Genomic DNA, 22,458 nt, shown 5'->3' on the forward strand with positions numbered 1-22,458 from the left:
TTGTGAACAGTTTACTCACTCCATAACCTATTGCTACTGAGAGGAACGGTTCCCTCTCACCCAGGAAGTACTTCGTTACAAATTTCTGTTGCTCAAGTACTCAAATTTAGGTGCTTTGTTTAGGTGCCAGCACTGAGAAGTTAGCGTGTATGCTTTTGTTTTTTGTTTGTTTGTTTTTTTAGATTGGCCGTTATACGTAATGAGATCTCTGAAGAACTAACTCTTAAGTCATACCTGTAAGGACTTTCATTTCCAAACTGAAGAAGAATGGGTTGGAAATGTCTTTCATCCAACTCTAGATAGTATATCTAGCAATATAATAATTTAATAATAAAGAATATAAGGGTCTGGGGAGATAAATCAGTTGACAAAATGTTTGCCATAAAAGTATGGGGACCTGATTTTCATACCCAATATCAATATAAAGAAGCCAGGCACAGTGGCCTATGCCTGTAATCCCAGTGCTCAGGGAGGAGAGATAAGAGGATCCTAGGAGATTGTTGGCCAGCCAGCTGCCCTAACCAAACTGGCAAGTTGTAGGTACAGTGAGAGACATCATCTTAAAAAGTAAGGTGGATAGCAATTGACACCTAATGTTGACCCCTGGCCTCAACACACACACACACACACACACACACACACACACACACACACACACACAAAGTGAAAGAGTCAGTGATATAGACAGAGACAGAGAGATAATTTTAAAAAAATAATATTAGGAGCCCAATGTTAATGACTGATTCTAAATTTCCAATAAATACATAGTTAAGTCTAGGCTGTTTGTAGTGCAGTAGACAGACACATGAGAATAGAGATATTAGAGAAATACAGAGATCTCAATCCCTACAGTCATGGCTACATGTCTACATCAAGTCCATACAATCTATATAAAAACCTTGTCTTTTAAGACATATAATTGGACACTTTCTGCCCAATTAAGTAAAGAACTTACAACAAACATCATACTCGCACATTTCTATTTCACCAAAATTTGTCAACTATTACTATGTGGATAGGCAAACCATCATCTGCCCCATTTTGTCACATTTTTCAAATAAAGCTGTCTTCATTTCACATTATCTCCTTAAGATGGTGTGCTAGACTTACAATTACCTGAAACGTCAGTTCCAGGGGATCCCAATGCCCTCTTCTGACCTTTGTGAGCACCAAGCACACATGTGGTGTAGTGGGTAGCTGTTCCAGCTTTGACCTTGAAACATTGCCCCTAGAGTGACAGCAGGTAATTGCCACACCTGCCTATGACCTGACCCTGGGGCTGACCTGCCCCTGGGGCATGGCTGAGAAGGAGCCCCTTAAGACTCGGGTACTTCATCTTTCCCAGATTTTGTAACCAACCCCTATTGACTGTAAGTTAGTTATCCCAGAAATAAACCTCTTTTGATTACCAGAAAAAAAAAAAAAAAAAGATGGTGTGCTAGAAGGGCAATTACCAATCCTAAAGTTATAATTATGTTTAATAGCCAGATTTATAACCAGATTGATTTGCAGAAAATCTGGTTATTCACTTATCTCGGACTTACTCTCAAGGTAATTTTTGGTCTCAAGAGAAAGAGCTATATCATAGGGAATATTGAGAGCATCTGTGGTCAACTGCCACATTCAATAAGGAGAATTACTTTGTGGAAAAACTCAAAGGCATGCAGGGTGTTTGCAACATGTGCAGAAATCTAAGGTCAGAACCTCCTCCACACTCCTGGAATGCAGTATTTAAGCTTAATGCAAACTAAGTAGCCAGCTGGAGGTCTCAACAGCAATCGTCTCTATTCTCTCAGCTCATGGGGAGGGTTCCAGTGACCTGCACATCCAAGTGTTTAGTTTAGAGATAATTTTCAATAAACTGTTGTCACTTGAAAAGAAACAGTCTGGACATTGTATGGCCCATTTGGGATCCTGAGAAAATAAACAACCAAGGGAATGAATGCCTCCTGCTTGTCTTTGCAGCCCTTTCTGGAATGTACTTTTCAGTTCCTTCCTTTTTTTCTCTGTAGCAGGTTTCCCTTAAAAAGAATGCTGTTTACTTAGCATGTCTTGGAGACCCTCTTCTGAAGAACTGAAGTCATGAATGGCTTTAGAGCCCTGCTTGGAAGCAACCAGTTCACCCTGCTGCTGCTCTTTCTCTTGCAGTTTCAGAGTCTGGGTCTGGATATTGATAGCCGACCTGCTGCAGAAGTCTGTGCCACACACACAATTTCACCAGGACCTAAAGGTGAGGAAGAAACCTCAAATTTTATATAGTATGTATGATCTCTTTTCCCACCTCCAATCCACCCTAGCTGCTATGTGACTTCTCTCCCTCTCCTCCCTAGTTTCCTCTGACTTCCTGTCTATCTTGGAATTCACTGGACTATTCATTACTTACTGTAGGCTTCCCTTGGTTGTAGGTAGGAGAAAGTAGGGCAAGGTGGAATCCTGGGATGTGCGTCTGACAGCAATCACTGATGGCTGTGAGAAACTCTTCCAACAGGAGATGAAGATTCATAACCACCGTGATTAGAGCACTTACATTTACTCTGGGGCTGCTGTCCTTCCTCCCTTTCCTCACTCACACTGATTCTAAAAAGAAACAACAAGGAGGTCAAAAAAATAAAACTTTATTCTGAAGTATATCTTTTGTAATTAATGGGCTTTTGCGTTCCAGTGAGGAAGATTATGTTTTAATGAAGGACCAAAAGTCATATATAAATGAGCATTTCTTTATTTGAAAGTGGAATCTCCGAGGTCAATTGCCTTCAGCTGAAGAATGGTAGAATATTTTTCGCCCATGTAAGGTCGAGGTCCAAGGCCCAAATACGCTTCTAGCCCTAGTTGGGTTTTGTTGTTGTTTTGTTTTGTTTTTAATAAATCTGTTTTCCTGGTTTCAGCTCTTACCCTTTTGTTTTGCAAGTGGCCACTGAACTCACTGCACCTTGCTTCTCTCTTATTAGTAATTCATGTGATGCTTCCCCAGGCTATTGGTGGAAGAATAGTAGCTGCTAAAAACCTGAGCTATAAAAAAAAAGGGGCATTTAAAAAAAAAAAAAAAGGAAGGAAAAAACATAGCTCAATTCTTGTCAGTTATTTAAATATGTATTGCTTAAAGTGCATTTTTCTTAATCAGTGAATTAATTTTCTCCTAAGATTGCAATCCAACTTCTAACCTTTGATACCATAAAATAAATGCAGGGAGTTACAGTGAGACCTTAGGGCTTCCAAATAATTTCTTGGGTGAATAAATGAATAATGTCAGGGCAAATGTTCAGAAAAGAAAGTTTGGGTTAGAAATAAAGTATTTACTTAAATTCATTACTAGAATTTTCACAGAATGCAAGAAAACTGTGTTTTCCCTGTGGTGTCATGAAGACTGAATATTGATGCCTTCCTCAATTGTGCAACAGAGGGAATCTAGTTGAGAATAACACCGTTAAGTTTTCTTTTCCCTTGAAGAAAAAGCTACAATTTTCACAATGGAATAAGAATGCACAAGAAACTCTTAATGCCCTAAACATAGCACTAAATATGACTCTGGCAATCCAACTAATGGGCATTGACTGTTCATTGTTAGGCCCTGTTTTAGGCACAGCAGTACACCAGATAATATATTAGTGTCATGAACGGTAAAGAGATACATTGCTTTGCATAGGTTTCCTGTGAAGGTTTGGAGTTGAAGCTCAGGCATGATTCTTTAGAATAGATGGGGACAGTATTTGTATAGGCAAGAGCAAGACTGCAGGAGAAACAGGAGAAAGTCTCTCATCAACTCTTCATTTTCAAAGGCTGCATGCAAAATCAGCCAGGTACCACAGCATTCAGGGGGTTGAAGCAGGAGCATAGCAGGTTCAGGGCCACCCTTGTCTACCTGTGGACCACTGGATTCATTTTTTTAAATGTGTGTCTTTATAAGGATAAACAAGACATCTACCTTTTAAAAAAATAAACCACATTATTTCATTTTATCACTTCAATCTATATATAGTGTTTATTGAAAACCAGTAGTGTCGATGAGTCTTCTTCCATTATTTCTTCACTTTTAGTGCAAAGCTTGAGTCTTCTCACTAGAAATTCAGGTACTGTTTCAAACTGCCAAAGCTTAACTCTCTTCCTGAGCCCAGGGAGAACTGTGAACAGATCATAAGTGAGTATGGAAGGATGGAGATGTGAGTGTACCTTGAAAGAGAAACTGAGAGAGGTGCTTTGGAACACTGTGTTTCAGAACTTCTCAGCTTAAAGATACGGATACGGTTTCCTCTTCTGCAGCATGTGGTCTTTGCAACAAGGGCATTCTAAGTTCCCATCTCAGTAAAGAGATTCTATGACTCTGTAAGGTACTGAACACTTGCCAAATCCAGGCACCATGTCAAATGACTTGAGTTTGATGCTAAGATAAGGAACCCATTTTAGGACTCATCTTTAAGTAGCAAGTTTGGGATTCAAGCTCTGGGGCTGAGCTCCTAGTTGACCTGAATCTTTGTGAACTGCCTTCCCAATACAGCAACATGGTTACTGCTAGCTTTTCTCTGTTCTGGGCAGAGTATTAGAGTTGGATGCACAAGAAATACATGGGACCTTTTTTTGAATGTAAACTACATCTCATTCATTCCTTGTAAAAATTATAGCAGCTCCTCCCCAGCTCCAAGCAAGGCAGACCTGGTTACTGGGCTCCTCAGAAGGAAAACAAATTTTTTGATGGCCAACTAGACATTTTAAAGAGCCAAATTATAGTTGTTTTTTTTTTTCGCCAGTATCTTTTCTCCTACAATCAAACCAATGCATGCTTTTCTCCATGGCTAATTCATCTCATTTCTGTGTTTACCAGCAGAGCAGTACTCTGCTCAGAAATTTCTAGATACTCTGAGAAACAGACAATTAAAGGAACTTAACTCTAAATTTGTTTCAGCAAGTGGAAACTAAATGAATTATTCAGACTTGCAGATGAAACGCCAATAATACTATCCAGTTATAGAATATGCTGTTCAATAGACAAACACGCTTTCAGGGTCATTTCCGAAGCACATCCTAATGGAGGAAAAGCACTTGATTCTCTTTGAGCTACTTATGCTTCCACTTCTTTATTTGAAAAGTGGGAATTCCTCACACATATTTCTTATTATTTTTAAGATGAAATAATCACCATAAATTAGTCTTGTTCAGATATCATTAGTGTATATTCAACACATTTTGTTTCTCTTTCTTTTGCCTGCTTATCAAGTGCACCCAGTAACAGTTTTGGAGTTAAGCATTCTAGTTACTCTAGACATCTTTGCTGAAAGTCCCCATTATATTTCCTTCTGTCCTTGAAAGATTTGCTTTAGACTACCTAGCAGGAAATGTTCTTTTTTGATTTTCATCCCTACCATGGAGGTTTCTTTAAGCAATTTATGTGAAATTCTGACCTCTGGTGGTTTAAGTGAAGAACAACAATGGATAAGAAAAAAATTAAAAACTTAACATCTGTAAGGGGTATTTGGAGGATGCTTGGCAAACTGCAAGAAAGTTTTGAATACATCATCTTCTTTAATTTCACAGCATCCATATATTTGGATTTCCATAGAGTCCATTATCTATATCCTAAGCATTCACACGAGGAAATAATCTTAGAAACGCCAAGTGGATTCCCAAGCTCAGTCAGAAAGAGGAGGATTTATATGAGCGAGAATTGTTGGAACCAAGGTTGGATAAAGCACAGGGACAAATAGCCAAACGAATGGAAACACATGAACTATGAACCAATGGCTGAGGGGCCCCCAACTGGATCAGGCCCTCTGAATAGGTGAGACAGTTAATTAGCTTGATCTGTTTGGGAGGCATCTAGGCAGTGGTACCGAGTCCTGGGCTCATTGCATGAGTTGGCTGTTTGAAACCTGGAGCTTATGCAGGGACGCTTGGCTCAGTCTGGGAGGAGGGGACTGGACCTGCCTGGACTGAGTCTACCAGGTTGATCTCAGTCCTCAGGGGAGGCTTTGCCCTGGAGGAGGTGTGAATGGGGAGGGGCTGGGGGGAAGGGGAGGAGGCAGGAGGGGGTAGAACAAGGGAATCTGTGGTGATATGTAGAACTGAATGGTATTGTAAAATAAAACAAAAGGAAAAAAATAAATAAAAGTGCAGCCACTAGCTACCTTCTGGTGATAACTGGTTCTTCACTATCTCAGGACATCGAGTTCATGTCATCTCAGCTCATGGGTTGTACTGGACACTAAAGTATGCTCAAATGATAAATATGTCCTCTACAATAATTAACATTAATATTTCATTTATTTGGAAGTAAGCACTATTGTACTCTAGTCTAACACATGTTAAGTAATATTGTCATTTAAAAAAATATTGTCATTTGCAGCTATATAAGTACTTTGTCACCCCAGTGCACTTTAATTATCTCAATAAACTTTGTAAAGGGTATATAATTCCCATTGGCCATATAAAGAAACTGAGGTTCATAGCTACAGTGTCACTAGACCCATGCCACTGAGCTGGAAAGGGCTGATTAGACTTGGATTCAACACAGTTCCATTTGCATCGTCTGTTCCAGTCAGCCTGCTGAATGCTCTAGCCAGAAGGGCCCTCAAAGCCATGGTGAGTGGGACAGACATAGTATTGTATGGGCCAAGAAACTAGTTGCTTTGAGTTTCACTTAAAACTTCCCTTGGTCCCCGTGGAACTCATTCATGGAGTGATGAGGGCACACATCTGAGCACAAAGCAACAAGGGTGTGTGTTTCTCTGCTCTTTTTCAATAAGAGAGATCATGCAGCGAGAGAAGGCAGTGGAGATCACTCTTACTGGGAGAAATGAGCTTTTCCCCAGAAAAATCCATTAACCATAAGAAAAGGGACATATATTTGGTCAACTTCTTTATTATTATTTTGCATGGCTCTATATTGCAGAACTGATGAAATTTTGGTTATTTCTCCAAATAATTCTCAATGTCCAGTAAGAAGGTTTCTTGTGACTTCCTCATACATAAGGCCAGGTATGCCTGGGGGTATTTGAATTCCTCACATTCAAATTTAAAGGCTTATCACTTGCCAGGTAACTCTCAATGATCTTTGGTTTGTGAATTTGAGGTCTAGTGAGGCACAATGTCATGCCAATCTCAGGAGCATTGGTGGTCAAATTACAAGTGGAACTGAGATCCTAGACTCTCTTCATCCCATCCTGTTTCATTATCTTTGTCCTTACTGTCTGTGAATTGATTGTTTGGTTTAACAAGTTAGCGTTAGAAAAACAGATCTATGAGATCAGTGTGTGGCATGGCATAGGATCACATTAATTAGGTCACCTCTATATATTAAGCAGCCAGTTCTTTGCAAGTAACTTTCACAGAGAATTTAAGCAAGTAGCTTGACTTCTTTAATTTTTATATTCCACATTGTAGGTGATTGGAACCATTTTTTCTCAGTTCCTTTGAGTAGATGCCAAGAAAACATTTCAAAGCTAGTTTAGGAGGGGAAGTATAAAACCCTAATCCATCAAAGTGTAAAGATGAATCAGGAGGTAGAAAATGGTAGTGATTTTAAAAATTATTTGTTCTATTTTAATAAAAGCATAACCCTTATTCTGTTCCTCTCCCCAATTCCCTTATGTAACTATTTGGCTATGTGCAAATCACTGCTTGGGACCATAGTAACAGGTTCTTGTGTATTGATAAAACTTGTGGGCTTTGCAAACAATGTTCAATCATAACACAAGGACACTTGCTTGACTATGTCTATGGCAGCTTAATTTGTAATAGCCAGAACCTGGAAACAACCTAGATGCCCTTCAACTGAAGAATGGATAAGGAAAATGTGGTACATTTGCACAATGTAATATTACCCAACTGTTAAAAACAATGACATCAGGAAATTTAAAGGCAAATGGATGGAATTTAAAAAAAAACAAAAAATCATCCTGAGTGAGGTAACCCAGATCCAGAAAGACAAACATGGTATGTACTCACTCATAAATGGATAGTAACTGTACAGTAAAGGATAACCATACAGACCATAAAGGCTAGATAACAAAGAGGGCCCAAGGAGGGATACATCGATCTTCCAGAGAAAGGGGGATAGAGGAGATCTCTTGGTTGGGCTGGGGGTAGTTGGGCATGGGAACTTGAGGGATCAGACTAGTAGGTGGCTAGAGGGAAGGTATTGAGAGAGATGACTGAAAAGGGGGGCTTTTGTGGAGTCAAGTAGAAGCCTGATACAAGAGAAACTTCTACTCGTCCAAGAATGGCCCCAGCTAAGACTCCTGGCAGCAGTGGATGCATCACCTGAACTGGCCATCCCCTGTGATTGGATTAGTGACGACTCTACTTGTCATCAGAGAGCCATCATCCAGTGATGGACAGAGGCAAGTTCAGAGACCCACAGGCAGACATTGGGCCTAGCTGGGGGAGTACTGCTGAGGAGAGGGAGGAAGGATTGTAGGAGTCAAGGGGGTTAGGGACATCAGAGGGAAAACCACAGAAACAGCTAACCTGGCTCGTAGGAACTCACAGAGTCTGAACCAACAGATAGGGAGCCTGCATGGGACCAATCTAGGCCCTCTGCATATATGTGACAGTTGTATAGCTTGGTCTATTTGTGAAACTCCTGGCAATGGGAGCAGGGCTGTCCCTGGTGCTTTGGCTGGCTCTTGGGAACCTATTCCTCATGCTGGATTGCTTTGTCCAGCCTAAATACAGGGAGATCTGGTTGACCTTATGGCAGCTTGATTTTCTATGCTTTGCTGATGCCCATGGACCTGCCTCTCTCAGATGGCCTGCCTCTTTCAGAGGGAACACAGAGGAGGGGTAGATTGATGGAGGGATGGAAGGGAGGTGGGAGGAGAGTGAGAAGAGAGGAGGAAGGCGAGGCTGTGATCAAGATGCAAAATAAATTAATTAATAAAAAGATTTCAAAAGACTTGTGGGCTTTGGAGAAATAAATATATATATACATATGTATATTTTATATATATATATATATGATTTTAAATTTGAGCTCTTCAACTTATTTAGCTATGCTACCTTAAACTTCTGGTGCCTTCAACTTAAAAGGGGGAAAAGGATTATTGCACACCTCAAATGCTTATTTTAAAACTAAGACAAGTCTAGCATGCAGCCTAGCTATCACTATTTCTTCTGTCTCCTGTTGCTCTTCCTGGTCATCAAAGTTTGCTTTCCCCTCACTTCCATTTAAAAAAAAAAAAACACCATTCATAGGTTTATCAAATTGGCTTTCCAAATGCAACCAACTTGGAAAATACCACTGCTTTCTGCCCTTTTTGAGACCCTTCGTTAGCGTCTGCTTCCACCTTGAAGCCACTTTCAGTCTTCCACAGCATACAAACCCAAGACCCCATATTCCAACCACTTGTATCCTTTATTACTAAAGTGAGAATAGCAGCAGTATAAACATAGCTGGGCTTTGTTATGAGGACGAAATGAACTTCAGGACACATCTCATCAAAGCCGGGGTTTCCTCACCTGTAACACAGGGAGGAGAATTTTCTAACTACTTGATGGTGTCATGGCGAGGAAGAATGAGTTGAGCTACATAGAAGACATTATAATGCTTGACCCCAGGGACTTTGTAAACGAGACCAAATAAAAAGCCTGGCAAAAGCAAGAGGAGAATGAGCCTGGTTCTTGCAGTTTTGTTCCTTTTTTTCTTTAGGAAAATATATCAGCTCTTATCCATCCGAGGCTACACATCCTGTTGGTCTCCAATCGTTGTTGACAGTTGTAGGCCAAACAACAACTTCTCTCTTACTCCTCTCAGCTCAACCTATGAAACCTCACTTGTATTACCTGGTAACTCTGTTAAAACGTTCTCATCAATCCTCACAGCTCATGCCATTTCATCCCTAATGAGGCCGCCTGCTTTTACGCATCAATTATTTGAGCTACAATCTCCTACCGATGCATAAAAGTCTTTTAAATTACAGTTTATGGTTATCTTTGCTCTTTTCAGGATGGATTGTAAATACACGCAGCAAAGTTCTGGACTGCCGATATTCAAGTCAAATGGCATCTAAATAATTTAATATTTTTGTGTTATTTACTGTGATTGTGCTTGATGTGAGAACTCTGTAAGCATCATTTTACATCTCTTGTGGCCACTTGACAATATTTGTATCTTTTTAGCAAATTATATGCACATCACTTTAGAATTTACAAAAAGGCTCATCCATTGTTTCATTTTTAGCTCTGCTGACATGTATAGGGATCACTTCCCCTCTTTTAAAGAGAAGAAAACTCAGGCACAGTGCTTTTACTTTTGGTTTCACTGAACTACTATGGGCAAGTGTTTTGAAGAGAAATAAAGTCCAGCTTATTCTCACTCCTTAACACAGTGACCCATTTTGCTCATGTAACCATCACTGATACCTTAGAACGTGATCTATTAACTGAATCATGTCACATCAGAAGGAAGAGTAGATGGACACCGATTCCAACCTCTTTGAAGAGATTCCACCTACTAGGCTTTGCACTCAAGATTCGGATTCATTCATTCATTTCAAGCCATAGTGCTAACACAGTAAGAAATAGTATTTGATGAAGTAAAACAATGTTTTCAATAGTGGTGTTTTGACTGTCCTAAAATAAACCAGGGGAAACACAGCCATGCGAAGACAAAAACTGAAACATAGTCATCTCTGGTTCATGTACTGGGCCACCAAATGACAAGGCAATGAAAGATAGGAGAGTCATTAATCTGTGCAAAGTTAAGAGATGGAATGAAGTGGGAATAGTAGCATGAAGGAAGCCAAACCAAAAGTTAGATCAGAAGAGACTTCTGGAACTACTAATTAATTCATAAGTGTCAGCTTTTTACTAAGTTCGTTCTTCGAGAAGCACAACAAACAGTCTTGCAGGGATTGTGTGGCAAAGCCAGCAGAGAACGCAAGACCAAATTACTGGCAGAGAGCTAGCAAAGTCACAATGCAGGGAGCATGATCTAGTTTCCTATATTGCAGCACAGCTAAGGTGACATTTTCTTTCCCAAATTAAGATGAGCTTGCATTGTAGCTTGCTTATGGAAGACTTAACAGCTGATATCCATATATATTCATATGAGCTGAGCAAGTGTCTCTGTAGTAGGATGAAGCACACTTTGGGTTCATGCCCAAAAGTGGTATGACTGGGTCTTGAGGTAGATCGATTTTCATCTTTCTGAGGAACTGTCATACTGATCTTCATAGTGGCTGTACAAGTTTGTATTCCCACCAGCAATGGATGAGTGTTCCCATTTTTCTGCATCAGTATGATTTGTCATTTATTATTTATTTTGGCCATTCTGGCTGGTATAAGGTAAATTCTCAAAGTAGTTTTGATTTGCATTTCTCTGATGGCTAAGGCTGCTGAACATTTCTTTATGTGTTTCTTAGCCATTTGAGTTTCCTCTTTTGAGAATTCTCTGTTTAGATCTGTACCCCACTTTTAGTTGGATTATTTTTTTTGGTGTCCAGTTGGGGGTTCTTTATATATTTTGGATATTAGACTTCTATCAGATGTGTAGTTGGTAAAAATCTTCTACCATTCTGTAGGCTGCTGCTTTGTCTGAATGATGGTATCCTTTGCCTTATAGATGCTTTTCCATTTCATGAGGTCACATTTATTAATTGCTAAAATTAGTACCTGTGCTAAAGGTGTTCTGTTCAGAAAGTGTTTTCCTGTGCCAATAACTTCAAGACTATTTTCCACTTTCTCTTCTATCAAGTTCAGGGTATCTAGTATTATATTAAGGTCTTTGATTCATTTGGACTTGAGTTTTGTGCAGGGTGATGAACATGGATCTATCTGGATTCTCCTTCATACAGCCATCTAGCTTGACCAGCATCATTTGTTGAAGATGCTGCCTTTTTTCCAGTGTATATTTCTGGCTTCTTTATCAAAAAACAGATGTCCATAGGTGTGTGGATTTATATCTGGATCTTCAATTCTATCCCATTGATCAATGTGCCTGTCTTTGTGTCATTTCCATGAAGATTTTGTTACTGTAGTGTAATTCTGTAGTATGACTTAAATTCAGGAATGCTAAGACCTTCAGCAGTTCTTTTATTGGTCAGTTTGATCTTGATTTTTTTTCTTACCTTCTACTCCTTCTGGGTGTACTTTCTTCTTTTTGTTCTATAGCTTTCAGGTGTGCTGTTAAGTTCCAATATGAGATCTCTCTAGTATTTTTATGTTGGCACTTTCGGGCTATGAACTCTTAGAGCCTCTTAAAGCATCCTTCCTGGTGTCTCATAAATTTGAGTATGTTGTGTATGTATTCATTTTCATTCAGTTCTAGGAAATTTTTAATTTCTTTCTTAATTTCTGTCTTGACCCATTTTTTATTGAATAGAGAGTTGTTCTGCTTCCATGAGTCTGCAAGCTTTCTGTTGTTGTTATTGATATCAAGTTTTATTCTATGGTGGTCGGGTAGGATGTAGGAAATTATTTCAATTTTCTTAGTCTATTAAGACTTGCTTTGTGTATGTGGTCAGTTTTGGAGAAAGTCCCATGAGATGCTGAGAAGAAGGTAAATTGTTTTACATTTGTGTGAAATGTTCTGTAAATATTTGATAGTTCCATTTAGTTCATACTGTCAGTTAGCTCCAGAAGTTCTCTGTTTAGTTTTATCTGATTGGCCTGTCTATTGGCTGGAGGGGGTATTGAAGTCTTCCACCATCATTGTGTGGGTCAATATGTGATTTAAAACTATAGGAGTGTTTCTTTCATAAACTTGGGTGCCCTTGTCTTCCATACATAGATATTAAGAATTTAAATATCCTCTTGGTGGATTTTTTTCCTCTGATGAGTAGGTAGTATCCAACCCTAGTTTTGTTTTGAAGTCTATTTTGTCATATATTACAATGATTACACCAGCTTGCTTCTTAGGTTCATTTGTTTGGAGTAACTTTTTCCAAATATTACTCTGAGGTGGTATCTATCCTTGATTTTAAAGTGTGTTTCTTGGATGAAGCAGGATAATAGATTTTGACTTTACATCAATTCTGTTAGTCTGTGTCTTTTTATTGGGGAATAGAGTCCACTGATACTGAGAGATATCAATGATCAGTTTTTTTTTTTTAATACTTGTTATTTTGTTGGTATGGTGGTGGTTTGTGTGTGTGTGTGTGTGTGTGTGTGTGTGTGTGTGTGTGTCCTCTTTTGATTTGCTGGCCATGGATTATTTATTACCTGTGTTTCTTGTGTGTGATTAACCTCTTTAGGTTGGTGTTTTCTTCTCATGCCTTCTGAAGGCAGGACTTATATAGAGATATTATTCAAATTTGGTTTTACCATGGAATATCTTATTTTCTCTGTCTATTGTGATTGAAAGGTTTTCTGTGTATAATAGTCTGGGCTGGCATCTGTGGTCCTTCTGGCTTTTAGAGTCTATATTAAAAAATCTGGTATTATTCTAAGTCTGCCTTTTTATGTTACTTGGTCTTTTCCTTTGAAGCTTTTAATATTCTTTCTTTGTTCCGTACATTTGGTGTTTTTATTCTTATGTAGCAAATGGATTTCTTTTCTGTCACAGTCTGTTTAATGTTCTGTAAGCTTCTTGTACTTTGATAGGCACCAACTTCTCTGGGTCAGGGAAATTTTCTTCTATGGTTTTTTTGAAAATATTTTCTGTGCCTTTAACCTGAGTTTCTTCTCCTTCCTATTGTTCTTAGATTTTGTTTTTTCACAGCATCTCAGATTTCCTACAAGTTTTGTGCCAGGATTTATATTTTAATTTAACATTTTCTTTGACCGAGATATCCATTTCTTCTATTGTGTCCTCAATGCTTGTGATTTTTTTTCTCTTCCATTTCTTGTATTCTGTTGGGAGGCTTGCCTCTGAGGCTCTTGTTCAAGGTCCTAAAGTTTTAATTTCCAAATTTCCTGCATTTGGGATTTTCTTTATTGATTCGATTTTCTCTTTCAAGTCTTGAACTACTTTACTCATTTCTTCTTTAAGGACCTCTATCATATTTTGTTTGTGTTTTCACAGATTTCTTCAAGGGGTTTATTCATTTTTTTCCCTGAGGACCTCTGTCATATCCACGAAGGCTGTTTTCAGGACTTTTTCTTGCAGTTCAGCTATGTTGCAATGCTCAGAGCCCATTAATGCCAGGGTTGCTGAACTCGAGTGAAGACACATCATCCTTGCTGTTATTGATTGCATTTTTAAGCTGACATCTAGGCATCTGGGTTTGGGAAGATTGTAATTCCAGGAGCTGATATCTAGTCTTGTCTTTGTTTGGTTGCTGTTTGTTCCTTGCTTTCTGTTGCCCTCTCTGGTTCTTAGAATAGTGTAGTGGCTGTGTGTTGCCTGGCAGGAAATTGTTCTGGGATCCTGATAGGTATGGCATTGGAGTTTCTAGGTAAAATGTGCTTCTAGTTATTGGAAATAGGAATGGACTTTCAGGGACTAAGGGGACCCACAGAGAGAGGAAGGCAGGGTGTTCTGACAGGATCTGCTTAGTCCTCTGGAAATGGGGGCAGAAAGGAGAATCTACAACTGGTGGTCTGCTACAGACTGTGGGTTTGGACTTGAAGGAATGGTGAGAGAGGTGAAGATGTGCAGTTAGCCTACTTGCTTCTCAGACCCTAGTGGCCTGTGGGTTCCCAGGGAATGCCTGTTAAAGTTAGGAACAGGGATAAAGCAATGAGTGGGGTGAAGAAAATTTGGAGGGGAAGATCTGTGTGATTCACTGGAGAAGTGTGCAGAAAGGAAGGGTAGATATCATCAGGTGGTCTGTTGCAGAGCTAAGGATGAGACTGTGGACTAGATTTGAAGGAAAGCAGGGATACATGAAGATCTGCTGTTAGCCTATCTGCTTCCCTGGCTATAGTGGCCAATTTGTGTCCTAAGGAGAGACAGAAGGCAGTGGATTTAGATGGCTGGGAAGGTGGAAAGGGTCTAGGAGGAGGTAGAGAAGAAGAAATTACAATCAGAATATATTGTATGAAAAATATTTTTCAATAAAAGTAAAATGAAAAAAAAAAGATGAACTCACTGTTTGATATTTTTATGGCATTTTTCTGACCTTGTCACTATCAGATGAGGAAATACCATTCTGATATTATTTTCCCTGCTCCACTGGCATGTAATTTCCTGTTGTGCTTTCTTCTGATTATCTAATATTTTAATTCTGAGCACATGTGTATATGCACAACTAATGTCCAGTATCCAGAGTCTCTGCATCGGTCTACACGTCTTTATTAACTAGGACTGAGTTACCCCAAATTCATTCTATCCTTGCATATTCTCCAATGTCCTCTTGTTTTCATTCCAGGAGTATAGCAAGAAATACGAGTGTAGGGTGAGGGGTGATTTGTGGGAAGGAGATCAATTACACTGAACTCATCATAGGTGAGTAAAAAACAGTATCCTACCTCCAAGGGTCAATGATCTTTACAAAGGTTCACTTGTTAGAACAGCATTGCAAGGCACTGTTCAGAGGTCCTTTACCAAAGTCTTAGGCACAGATCAGGTTTTAAGATGATGTTCAATTTCTTAGAGCCTAACACAGAGCTTCATAGCCAACTAAGCAGAAATGCAACAGATATTTGTTCAATAAATAAGTCAGTAAATTGAGGCTGTGAATAGCACTTGATATCCAAGTGTTTCCCCCAAAAAAGTCTAGTCAAATTAAGTAGTTGACATTAATATGAAGTTAAATACCAGTGTATTACTTAAATAATATGTCAAGACAGCAGTTAGAAAGTAGTAAAAAGGAGCCAGATGGTGAATTACCAAGGAAGCAATGCTATCAAGAAACGCAGATAATGTAGGAATTAACTTGAGACAGAATTTATGGGTAGGATTTACAAAGCAAGAGAAAGGGAGTAAAACTTTTTACACTATTTTTGGCATATTTTTCAAATTGTGAGAGCATTTCAGAGTAATGATGTATAAAGGAAAGCTAATGGGTTTTGATTTTAAAGATATCTTCTGTTTCTGAATTCATTTCTCTCGCTGAGGCTTATCTATATATTCATTCTATTTATTTTCCTTATTCTAAATAGGGCCATACTATACTCCCTAAGAGACATGATGTACATACTAAAATGCAGATCACTCTCTCTAATCCATCGTTATTACCATCAGCATAAAACTGTGTTGTATTTTAATACAACTGTAATCATTGGAATATAGTGTTAATCATTGTTTGGCTCAACTAATCTCATAATGACGCATTTTCAGGTATTTACAGTTTCTGGGGTTTTTTTTGGTTTTTGTTTTTTGTTTTTTGTTTTTTGTTTTTTTTTTGCTCTAAACATTCTTGTATGTGTATTCAATTATGTCTATAAAAAAAGATCCTTGCCTACAGAATGGGAAAAGATCTTCACCAACCCCACATCTGACAGAGGACTGATATCCAGAATATATAAGGAACTCAAGAAATTAGACATCAAAACGACCAACAGTCCAATTAAGAAATGGGCTATAGAACTAAACAGAGAATTCTCAACAGAGGAAACTCAAATGGCTGAAAGACATTTAAGGAATTGCTCAACATCCCTAATCATCAGGGAAATGCAAATCAAAACAACTCTGAGATACCACCTTACACCTATCAGAATGGCTAAGATCAAAACCACTGAAGACACTTTATGCTGGAGAGGATGTGGAACTAGGGGAACTCTCCTCCACTGCTGGTAGGAATGCAAGCTTGTACAACCACTTTGGAAATCAATATGGCGCTTTCTTAGAAAATTGGGAATCAATCTCCCCCAAGATCCAGCTATACCACTCTTGGGCATATACCCAAGAAATGCTCAATCATACCACAAGAGCACTTGCTCAGCTATGTTCATATCAGCATTGTTTGTAATAGCCAAAACCTGGAAACAACCTAGATGCCCTTCAACTGAAGAATGGATAAATAAATTGTGGCACATATACACAATGGAACACTACTCAGCAAAGAAAAACAATGACATTATGAGGTTTGCGGGAAAATGGATGGATCTAGAAAAAAATCATCCTGAGTGAGGTAACCCAGACTCAGAAAGACAAATATGATATGTACTCACTCATAGGAGGATACTAGATGTGGAACAAGGATGACTGGACTGCTACTCACATCACCAGTCATCACCAGTGAGGCTACCTGGAAAACAGGACCCCAAGAAAGACACAGCTATCACCCAATGACGGAGAAATGGATGAGATCTACATGAACAGCCTGGACATGAGTGGGAGCAATGAAGGGCAAGGGTCGAGGGAAAGAGAGGGGAAGATCCCAGCTGGATCAAGAACAGAGAGGGAAAACAAAGAATAGGATACCATGGTAAATGAAGACCACATGAGAAAAGGAAGAAACAAAGTGCTAAAGAGGCCCACAGAAATCCACAAAGATAACCCCACAAAAGACTGCTGGCAATGGTCGAGAGACAGCTGGGACTGACCTACTCTGGTGATGGGATGGCCAAACACCCTAATAGTTATGCCAGAAACCCTATCCAAGGACTGAGGAATCTGGATGCAGACATCCACAGCTAGCCCCGGTGGAGTGCTGGGAGTCTAATTAGCAAGAAAGAGGAGGGTTTATATGAGCGAGAATTGTTGGAACCAAGGTTGGATAAAGCACAGGGACAAATAGCCAAACGAATGGAAACACATGAACTATGAACCAAAGGCTGAGGGGCCCCCAACTGGATCAGGCTCTCTGAATAGGTGAGACAGTTGATTGGCTTGATCTGTTTGGGAGGCATCTAGGCAGTGGTACCAGGTCCTGGGCTCATTGCATGAGTTAGCTGTTTGAAACCTGGGACTTAGGCAGGGATGCTTGGCTCAATCTGGGAGGAGGGGACTGGACCTGCCTGGACTGAGTCTATCAGGTTGATCTCAGTCCTCGGGGGGAGGTCTTGATCTGGAGGAGGTGGGAATGGGGGGTGGGCTGGGTGGAAGGGGAGGGGGGCGGAAGGGAGAGAACAAGGGAATCTGTGGCTGTTATGTAGAACTGAATAATATTGTAAAATAAAATAAAATAAAAAATAAATTAAAAAAAAGATCCTTGAGGTAAACTAGGGTATTACATTTTTCTATTTTAGTGTTTTTTCCTTTCAACAGTAGGGACTGAACCTAGTACATCATTCATGATAGGCAAATACTCTACTCTTTAACTATATCCCCTGCTGTCTGTTTTACTTTAGAGGATTATTATTATTATTATTATTATTATTATTATTTTACATTCATTTACTTACTTAAGAATGCATCCATGCCATGTGTGGAGGCCAAAGTACAGCTTTCAGAAGTCAGTTGGCTCTCTCCTTTCACATTGTGAGTTCTGGGCCTGGAACTCGGGTCCTCAATCTTGTTAGCAGGAGCCTTTACTCGGTGAACCATCTTACTGGCCTATTGATTTTTAAAGGGTCTCGTTGAGTTGCTCAGGCTGATCTATAACTCACTGTGTGGCCTAGGCAGGCTTTAAACTTGTAATCTTTCTCTATTAGCCTCCAGAGCAGCCAGGATTACAGGCCCATAGATTTACTGTACTTTAACCTTACTGTCAGATTATTGTCCACATGCATTCCCATTGTCAAGAACATGAATGAGAAATTTCAATTCTCTTTCTCTATGTCAGATTTGGATCTTATGTGAAATACAGTGTAGATATTTATTTATATGTGAAGTATAATGTAGATATGTATATATTTATGGTGTAGACATTCTGTGAATTTCTCATCAAGAGTTTGTTATTTAAATCCCTGAGTGATCTTTGAAAATCATTCATTGCCTTTCTACAAAGGAATTTCCCTAAGTTCTTTGTTTATTACGACAATTATTTGTTTCTTATGTCTGGTATTAACTTTTCCTTTTGCCATTTCTTTGTTTATAAACCTTGTAGATTTATGTCTATTTACTTAAACTCTCACCAGGTCATTATCTCTGGCCTGTCTTTTGTGACTTTTGGTTTCTTCTTAGTGTGGACAAATTTCATATAGAATAAAAGCATATGTGCCGTTCAGCAAGGCAAGAGCTGAAGGGCATTTGATGACCAGGGAACAAACAACTTGGACATAGAAGAGATTATACAAGTCAAGATCAGAAAATAACTTCCCTTGATGTCAGTATGAACGGCCATCTACTAGAATAATAAGTGTGGCCTTAGACTACAAACAGAAAACTGCTAAACCATTTTAGATGAGGCAGTAACAGCGAAAACATGTGATTTTTCTTTAGATTCACTTACAAAGTGGTTCGAAAAGCAAAATTTAGATCCATGGAAACCAGCATTTAAACCGTTTGTTGAACAAAAAACTATTCTAATTGTGTTTGATGCATCAATTAATTAAGCACCATGAAGACTATTTAGGAATCATCTATTAAGGTCAAGAATTGGGGCATGAAGAAAAACTAGGTAAGATAGAACCAGAGATAAAAGAATGGTTAGAAAATAAGAAAAAGAATCCAGATGGGGCTGAGAAAGGATTATATATACCTGGCTTAACTGTTGAGCCTAGGAAATTTGAGTGTGATGGAAATATTGGGAGAGAAAATAAATTAGAGGAAGAAACAAAAACACTGCAGGGCAGTAGCAAGAACGGTGTTTTGTGTGTTTTCCTGGGCTGCCTTATTGCTTTATAGGCTGTTACTACAGACTGAGGCCAATTCATTAATCAGCCAATATTGAGAATGACATTTCAATCAATCACAAATTCATTTGACTGTGTTGTCATTAAGCTCACATTTATCCATCTTGTCTTTGGGGATGTTGCTCCTTTTATTTCAAGATCGTTTATTGAGCAGGCACCTATTGCAGCTCAGACTTGGTGCCAAGTGCTGGGAATACAAGGAACAGTAAGTATGTCGTCTCAGATCTCTCCAAACCTGGGTGACACCTAAGGTGGGAAGCTTTGAAGTGCTAGAGGAAGACCCTTCAGGGAGCATCATTAATTCTCTCTGCTAAAGTGGAGTACACCTGATCCAGGCATGCCTCTTGACCTAGGGCTGTCAGGATTATATCACCCAGAAGAAGATAAAAAAATCACTTGAGCTTTTATTGGTGAGAACATTTTAGCACACTTTTGCCTAATTAATATACTGACAAATTTGTATGTTAGCTCGTTTTTGTCTTAGATGTAAATCTATTCTGCTGATGCTCCTTTTTCCTAACAAAGATAAGGAAGAGCTGGGATGTGGGCAGATGGAGGCAGGTGGCTCTTTTCTGCTTGTATAACAGACTCTTTTAGCATTTGTTACAGTAATTATTGGCTTCCTGCGGCTGTGCCCTTGCCATAGAGAAGGGTGTTGTTGTCTTAATCATCGTCTAGTAATTATATTATTGGGGAACTTGTATTAGCAAGTGAAAGAATCTAACACCAGCCAAAACAGCAAGCAGAGGGGAGAATGCCAACTTACCGACTTCAGTATCAGGAAAGAACAGAGTTGGGCTAGAGCCACACACTTGAGCAATCTTCTTGCCTTGGTGTTCTTCTTCCCTTTAATTACTTCAATGTAAAGGCTGTCCTTTCTCATGTATGCTGTGAGGTTATATTCAGAATCTTCTCTGCAAACCCTAAAGACAGATTGATTCTCCTCTAGTGTTTGTAAATTCTAAATAAAAATCCTTAAGTTGAGACTCATGGTTTCTTAGTGGGTCACATCCCAATTGACTGCCCAAACCATATCAGAATGAGTGACTGTGGATTCCTACAGAGAAGCTGTTATCAGAATCCCAGGAAAAACATACAAAAAAAATCAATGGTTACCCATTCACTATATACACAATATTTATAAATGAAGCACATTTGAGTCAAGGACTCCACTATGAGTTTCATCATCTACAATCTCATATAATCTTCAAGTAGTTCCATAAAAAAGGCATTATCATCTTTTTCAATGAAAAATTATGAAGAAGGGAAGTCAAGTGTTTAGTGTAAGATTTAATTTAAATTTAAATAATTGATTGAATAATTTGACAAGCTATTTATTAACATTTTTTATAATTCAATTATTTATTAAATGCAATGAGTTAATAAAGTGGAAGTATGCATTATTTAGCATATGACTAAGTAGTCATTATTTGGGAAATTCAAGATTTGAACCTGCCTGTGTATGAATATATAGCATATGCATATCTAAAGTATATATAAATATACATTAATATGTATATATTTGAATGAGTATCATAGCACTTAATAAATATGTGCTTCCCAAAGATGGAGCCCTTGACAAATTATATCATTTTTAAATCGATATTCTAATTTATTTTTTACATAGAAAATTAAAATTGGTTAAATATGCAATTCTACAGAACACCAAGCATCTTCAAAGTATCTTCAGTCAAATTATAGAGAAGAACAAAGCCAAGGCAAGAAGACTGATCCCCGAACAAGTTGCTCAAGCGTGTATAACTAACATGGTTCCATCCTTCCCTGATACCTAAGTCAGTAAATTGACATTTGCCAGAGCTCATTAATATTTTGAATTTATAATTGTCCGTGCTGAGGTCATTGCTTTTCAAGAATTAATAGTGCTGTAGACCAAGAAGAGTCGGTATTTTTGGAACCTTTTAACTGTGTTAGGAAAACTCTTCAAGAATGGTTCCACATGAGTAGAACCATGTATTCATGTACACTCAGCATGATGATGTAATTCAAAGTTAGATAAGAATCTTGGGAAAATTCTCAGAGGGATCTTGCCTCACTGCCAGGTAAACTCTGGTTCTGTTTCTGGGCAACACATTGTTGTTTGTTGTTCTTAAGTAGCCAAGACTTGACTTCCATTTTTCTACACATAAGCTGCCATACAGAGATACTGAGAGCAGACCTATAACCCCTGTAAATCATCCTTCATTTTCTGATCTTACTGCTTTCCTTTTATGATTTTCTGAAGACAAACGTGAGGACAACTTCCCTTCGATGTGTTAGGCTAGAGAGAACTGTGACAAAACTTCAGCAGGATCTCATAATCTCCACAGTGTACCTCCACAGCTCCCTCTAGAGGCCAGCTAACGCAGTTTCCTGGCTTCTTGTTTGGGATTTTTTGTTTTTGTTTTTGTTTTTGTAAGACAGGGTTTCTTGGTGTAGCTTAGAGCCTGTGCTGGAACTTGCTCTGTAGACCAGGCTGGTCTGGAACTCATAGAGATCCACCTGCCTCTGCCTCCCAACTGCTGGGGTTAAAGGCATGTACCACCACTGCCTGTCCAGTTTCCTGGCTTTAAGGTTTGTTTTACATTATATATCACCTTATTCTGTTGACTCCCATTAACTGAGTCACTGCTAAAGTACATGACTATTTAGACAGTTGACAGATTCCCTCCTTGAGACAATCTGTGATAGCTATCCAAGAAGGATTGCCCTTACTCCCCACTGTATTTGGCAATAAATAGAAAACTGTTTGACTGGTTTCTCCTCTGCTGTCAGTTTCCATCCCAGAGCTACTCTAAGTGATTCAAAGAGTTACATGTTGTGGGTGGATGAAATATGTCCTCAGTATGGGCAAGTCTAACATGGGTAATTTAAAATTACCAATGAGAAAGAAAACAAAGACTTTGGAAA

General features: G+C 38.9%; 1 protein-coding gene across 1 annotated transcript in view; it reads left to right on the forward strand.

The window, feature by feature from the left end:
• The first annotated feature begins 1,940 nt into the window (after positions 1-1,940).
• Colec10 (collectin subfamily member 10) overlaps positions 1,941-22,458 on the forward strand; it is a 46,400-nt gene continuing 25,882 nt past the window's right edge. Inside the window, exon 1 of the mRNA XM_028871937.2 lies at positions 1,941-2,230. Coding sequence (XP_028727770.1) covers positions 2,083-2,230 — 148 coding nt within the window. The 5' untranslated portion in view covers positions 1,941-2,082. The remainder of the gene's footprint in view (positions 2,231-22,458) is intronic.

The sequence above is a fragment of the Peromyscus leucopus genome, chromosome 20 (genome assembly GCF_004664715.2).
Source record: "Peromyscus leucopus breed LL Stock chromosome 20, UCI_PerLeu_2.1, whole genome shotgun sequence".
NCBI classification, from domain to species: domain Eukaryota; kingdom Metazoa; phylum Chordata; class Mammalia; order Rodentia; family Cricetidae; genus Peromyscus; species Peromyscus leucopus.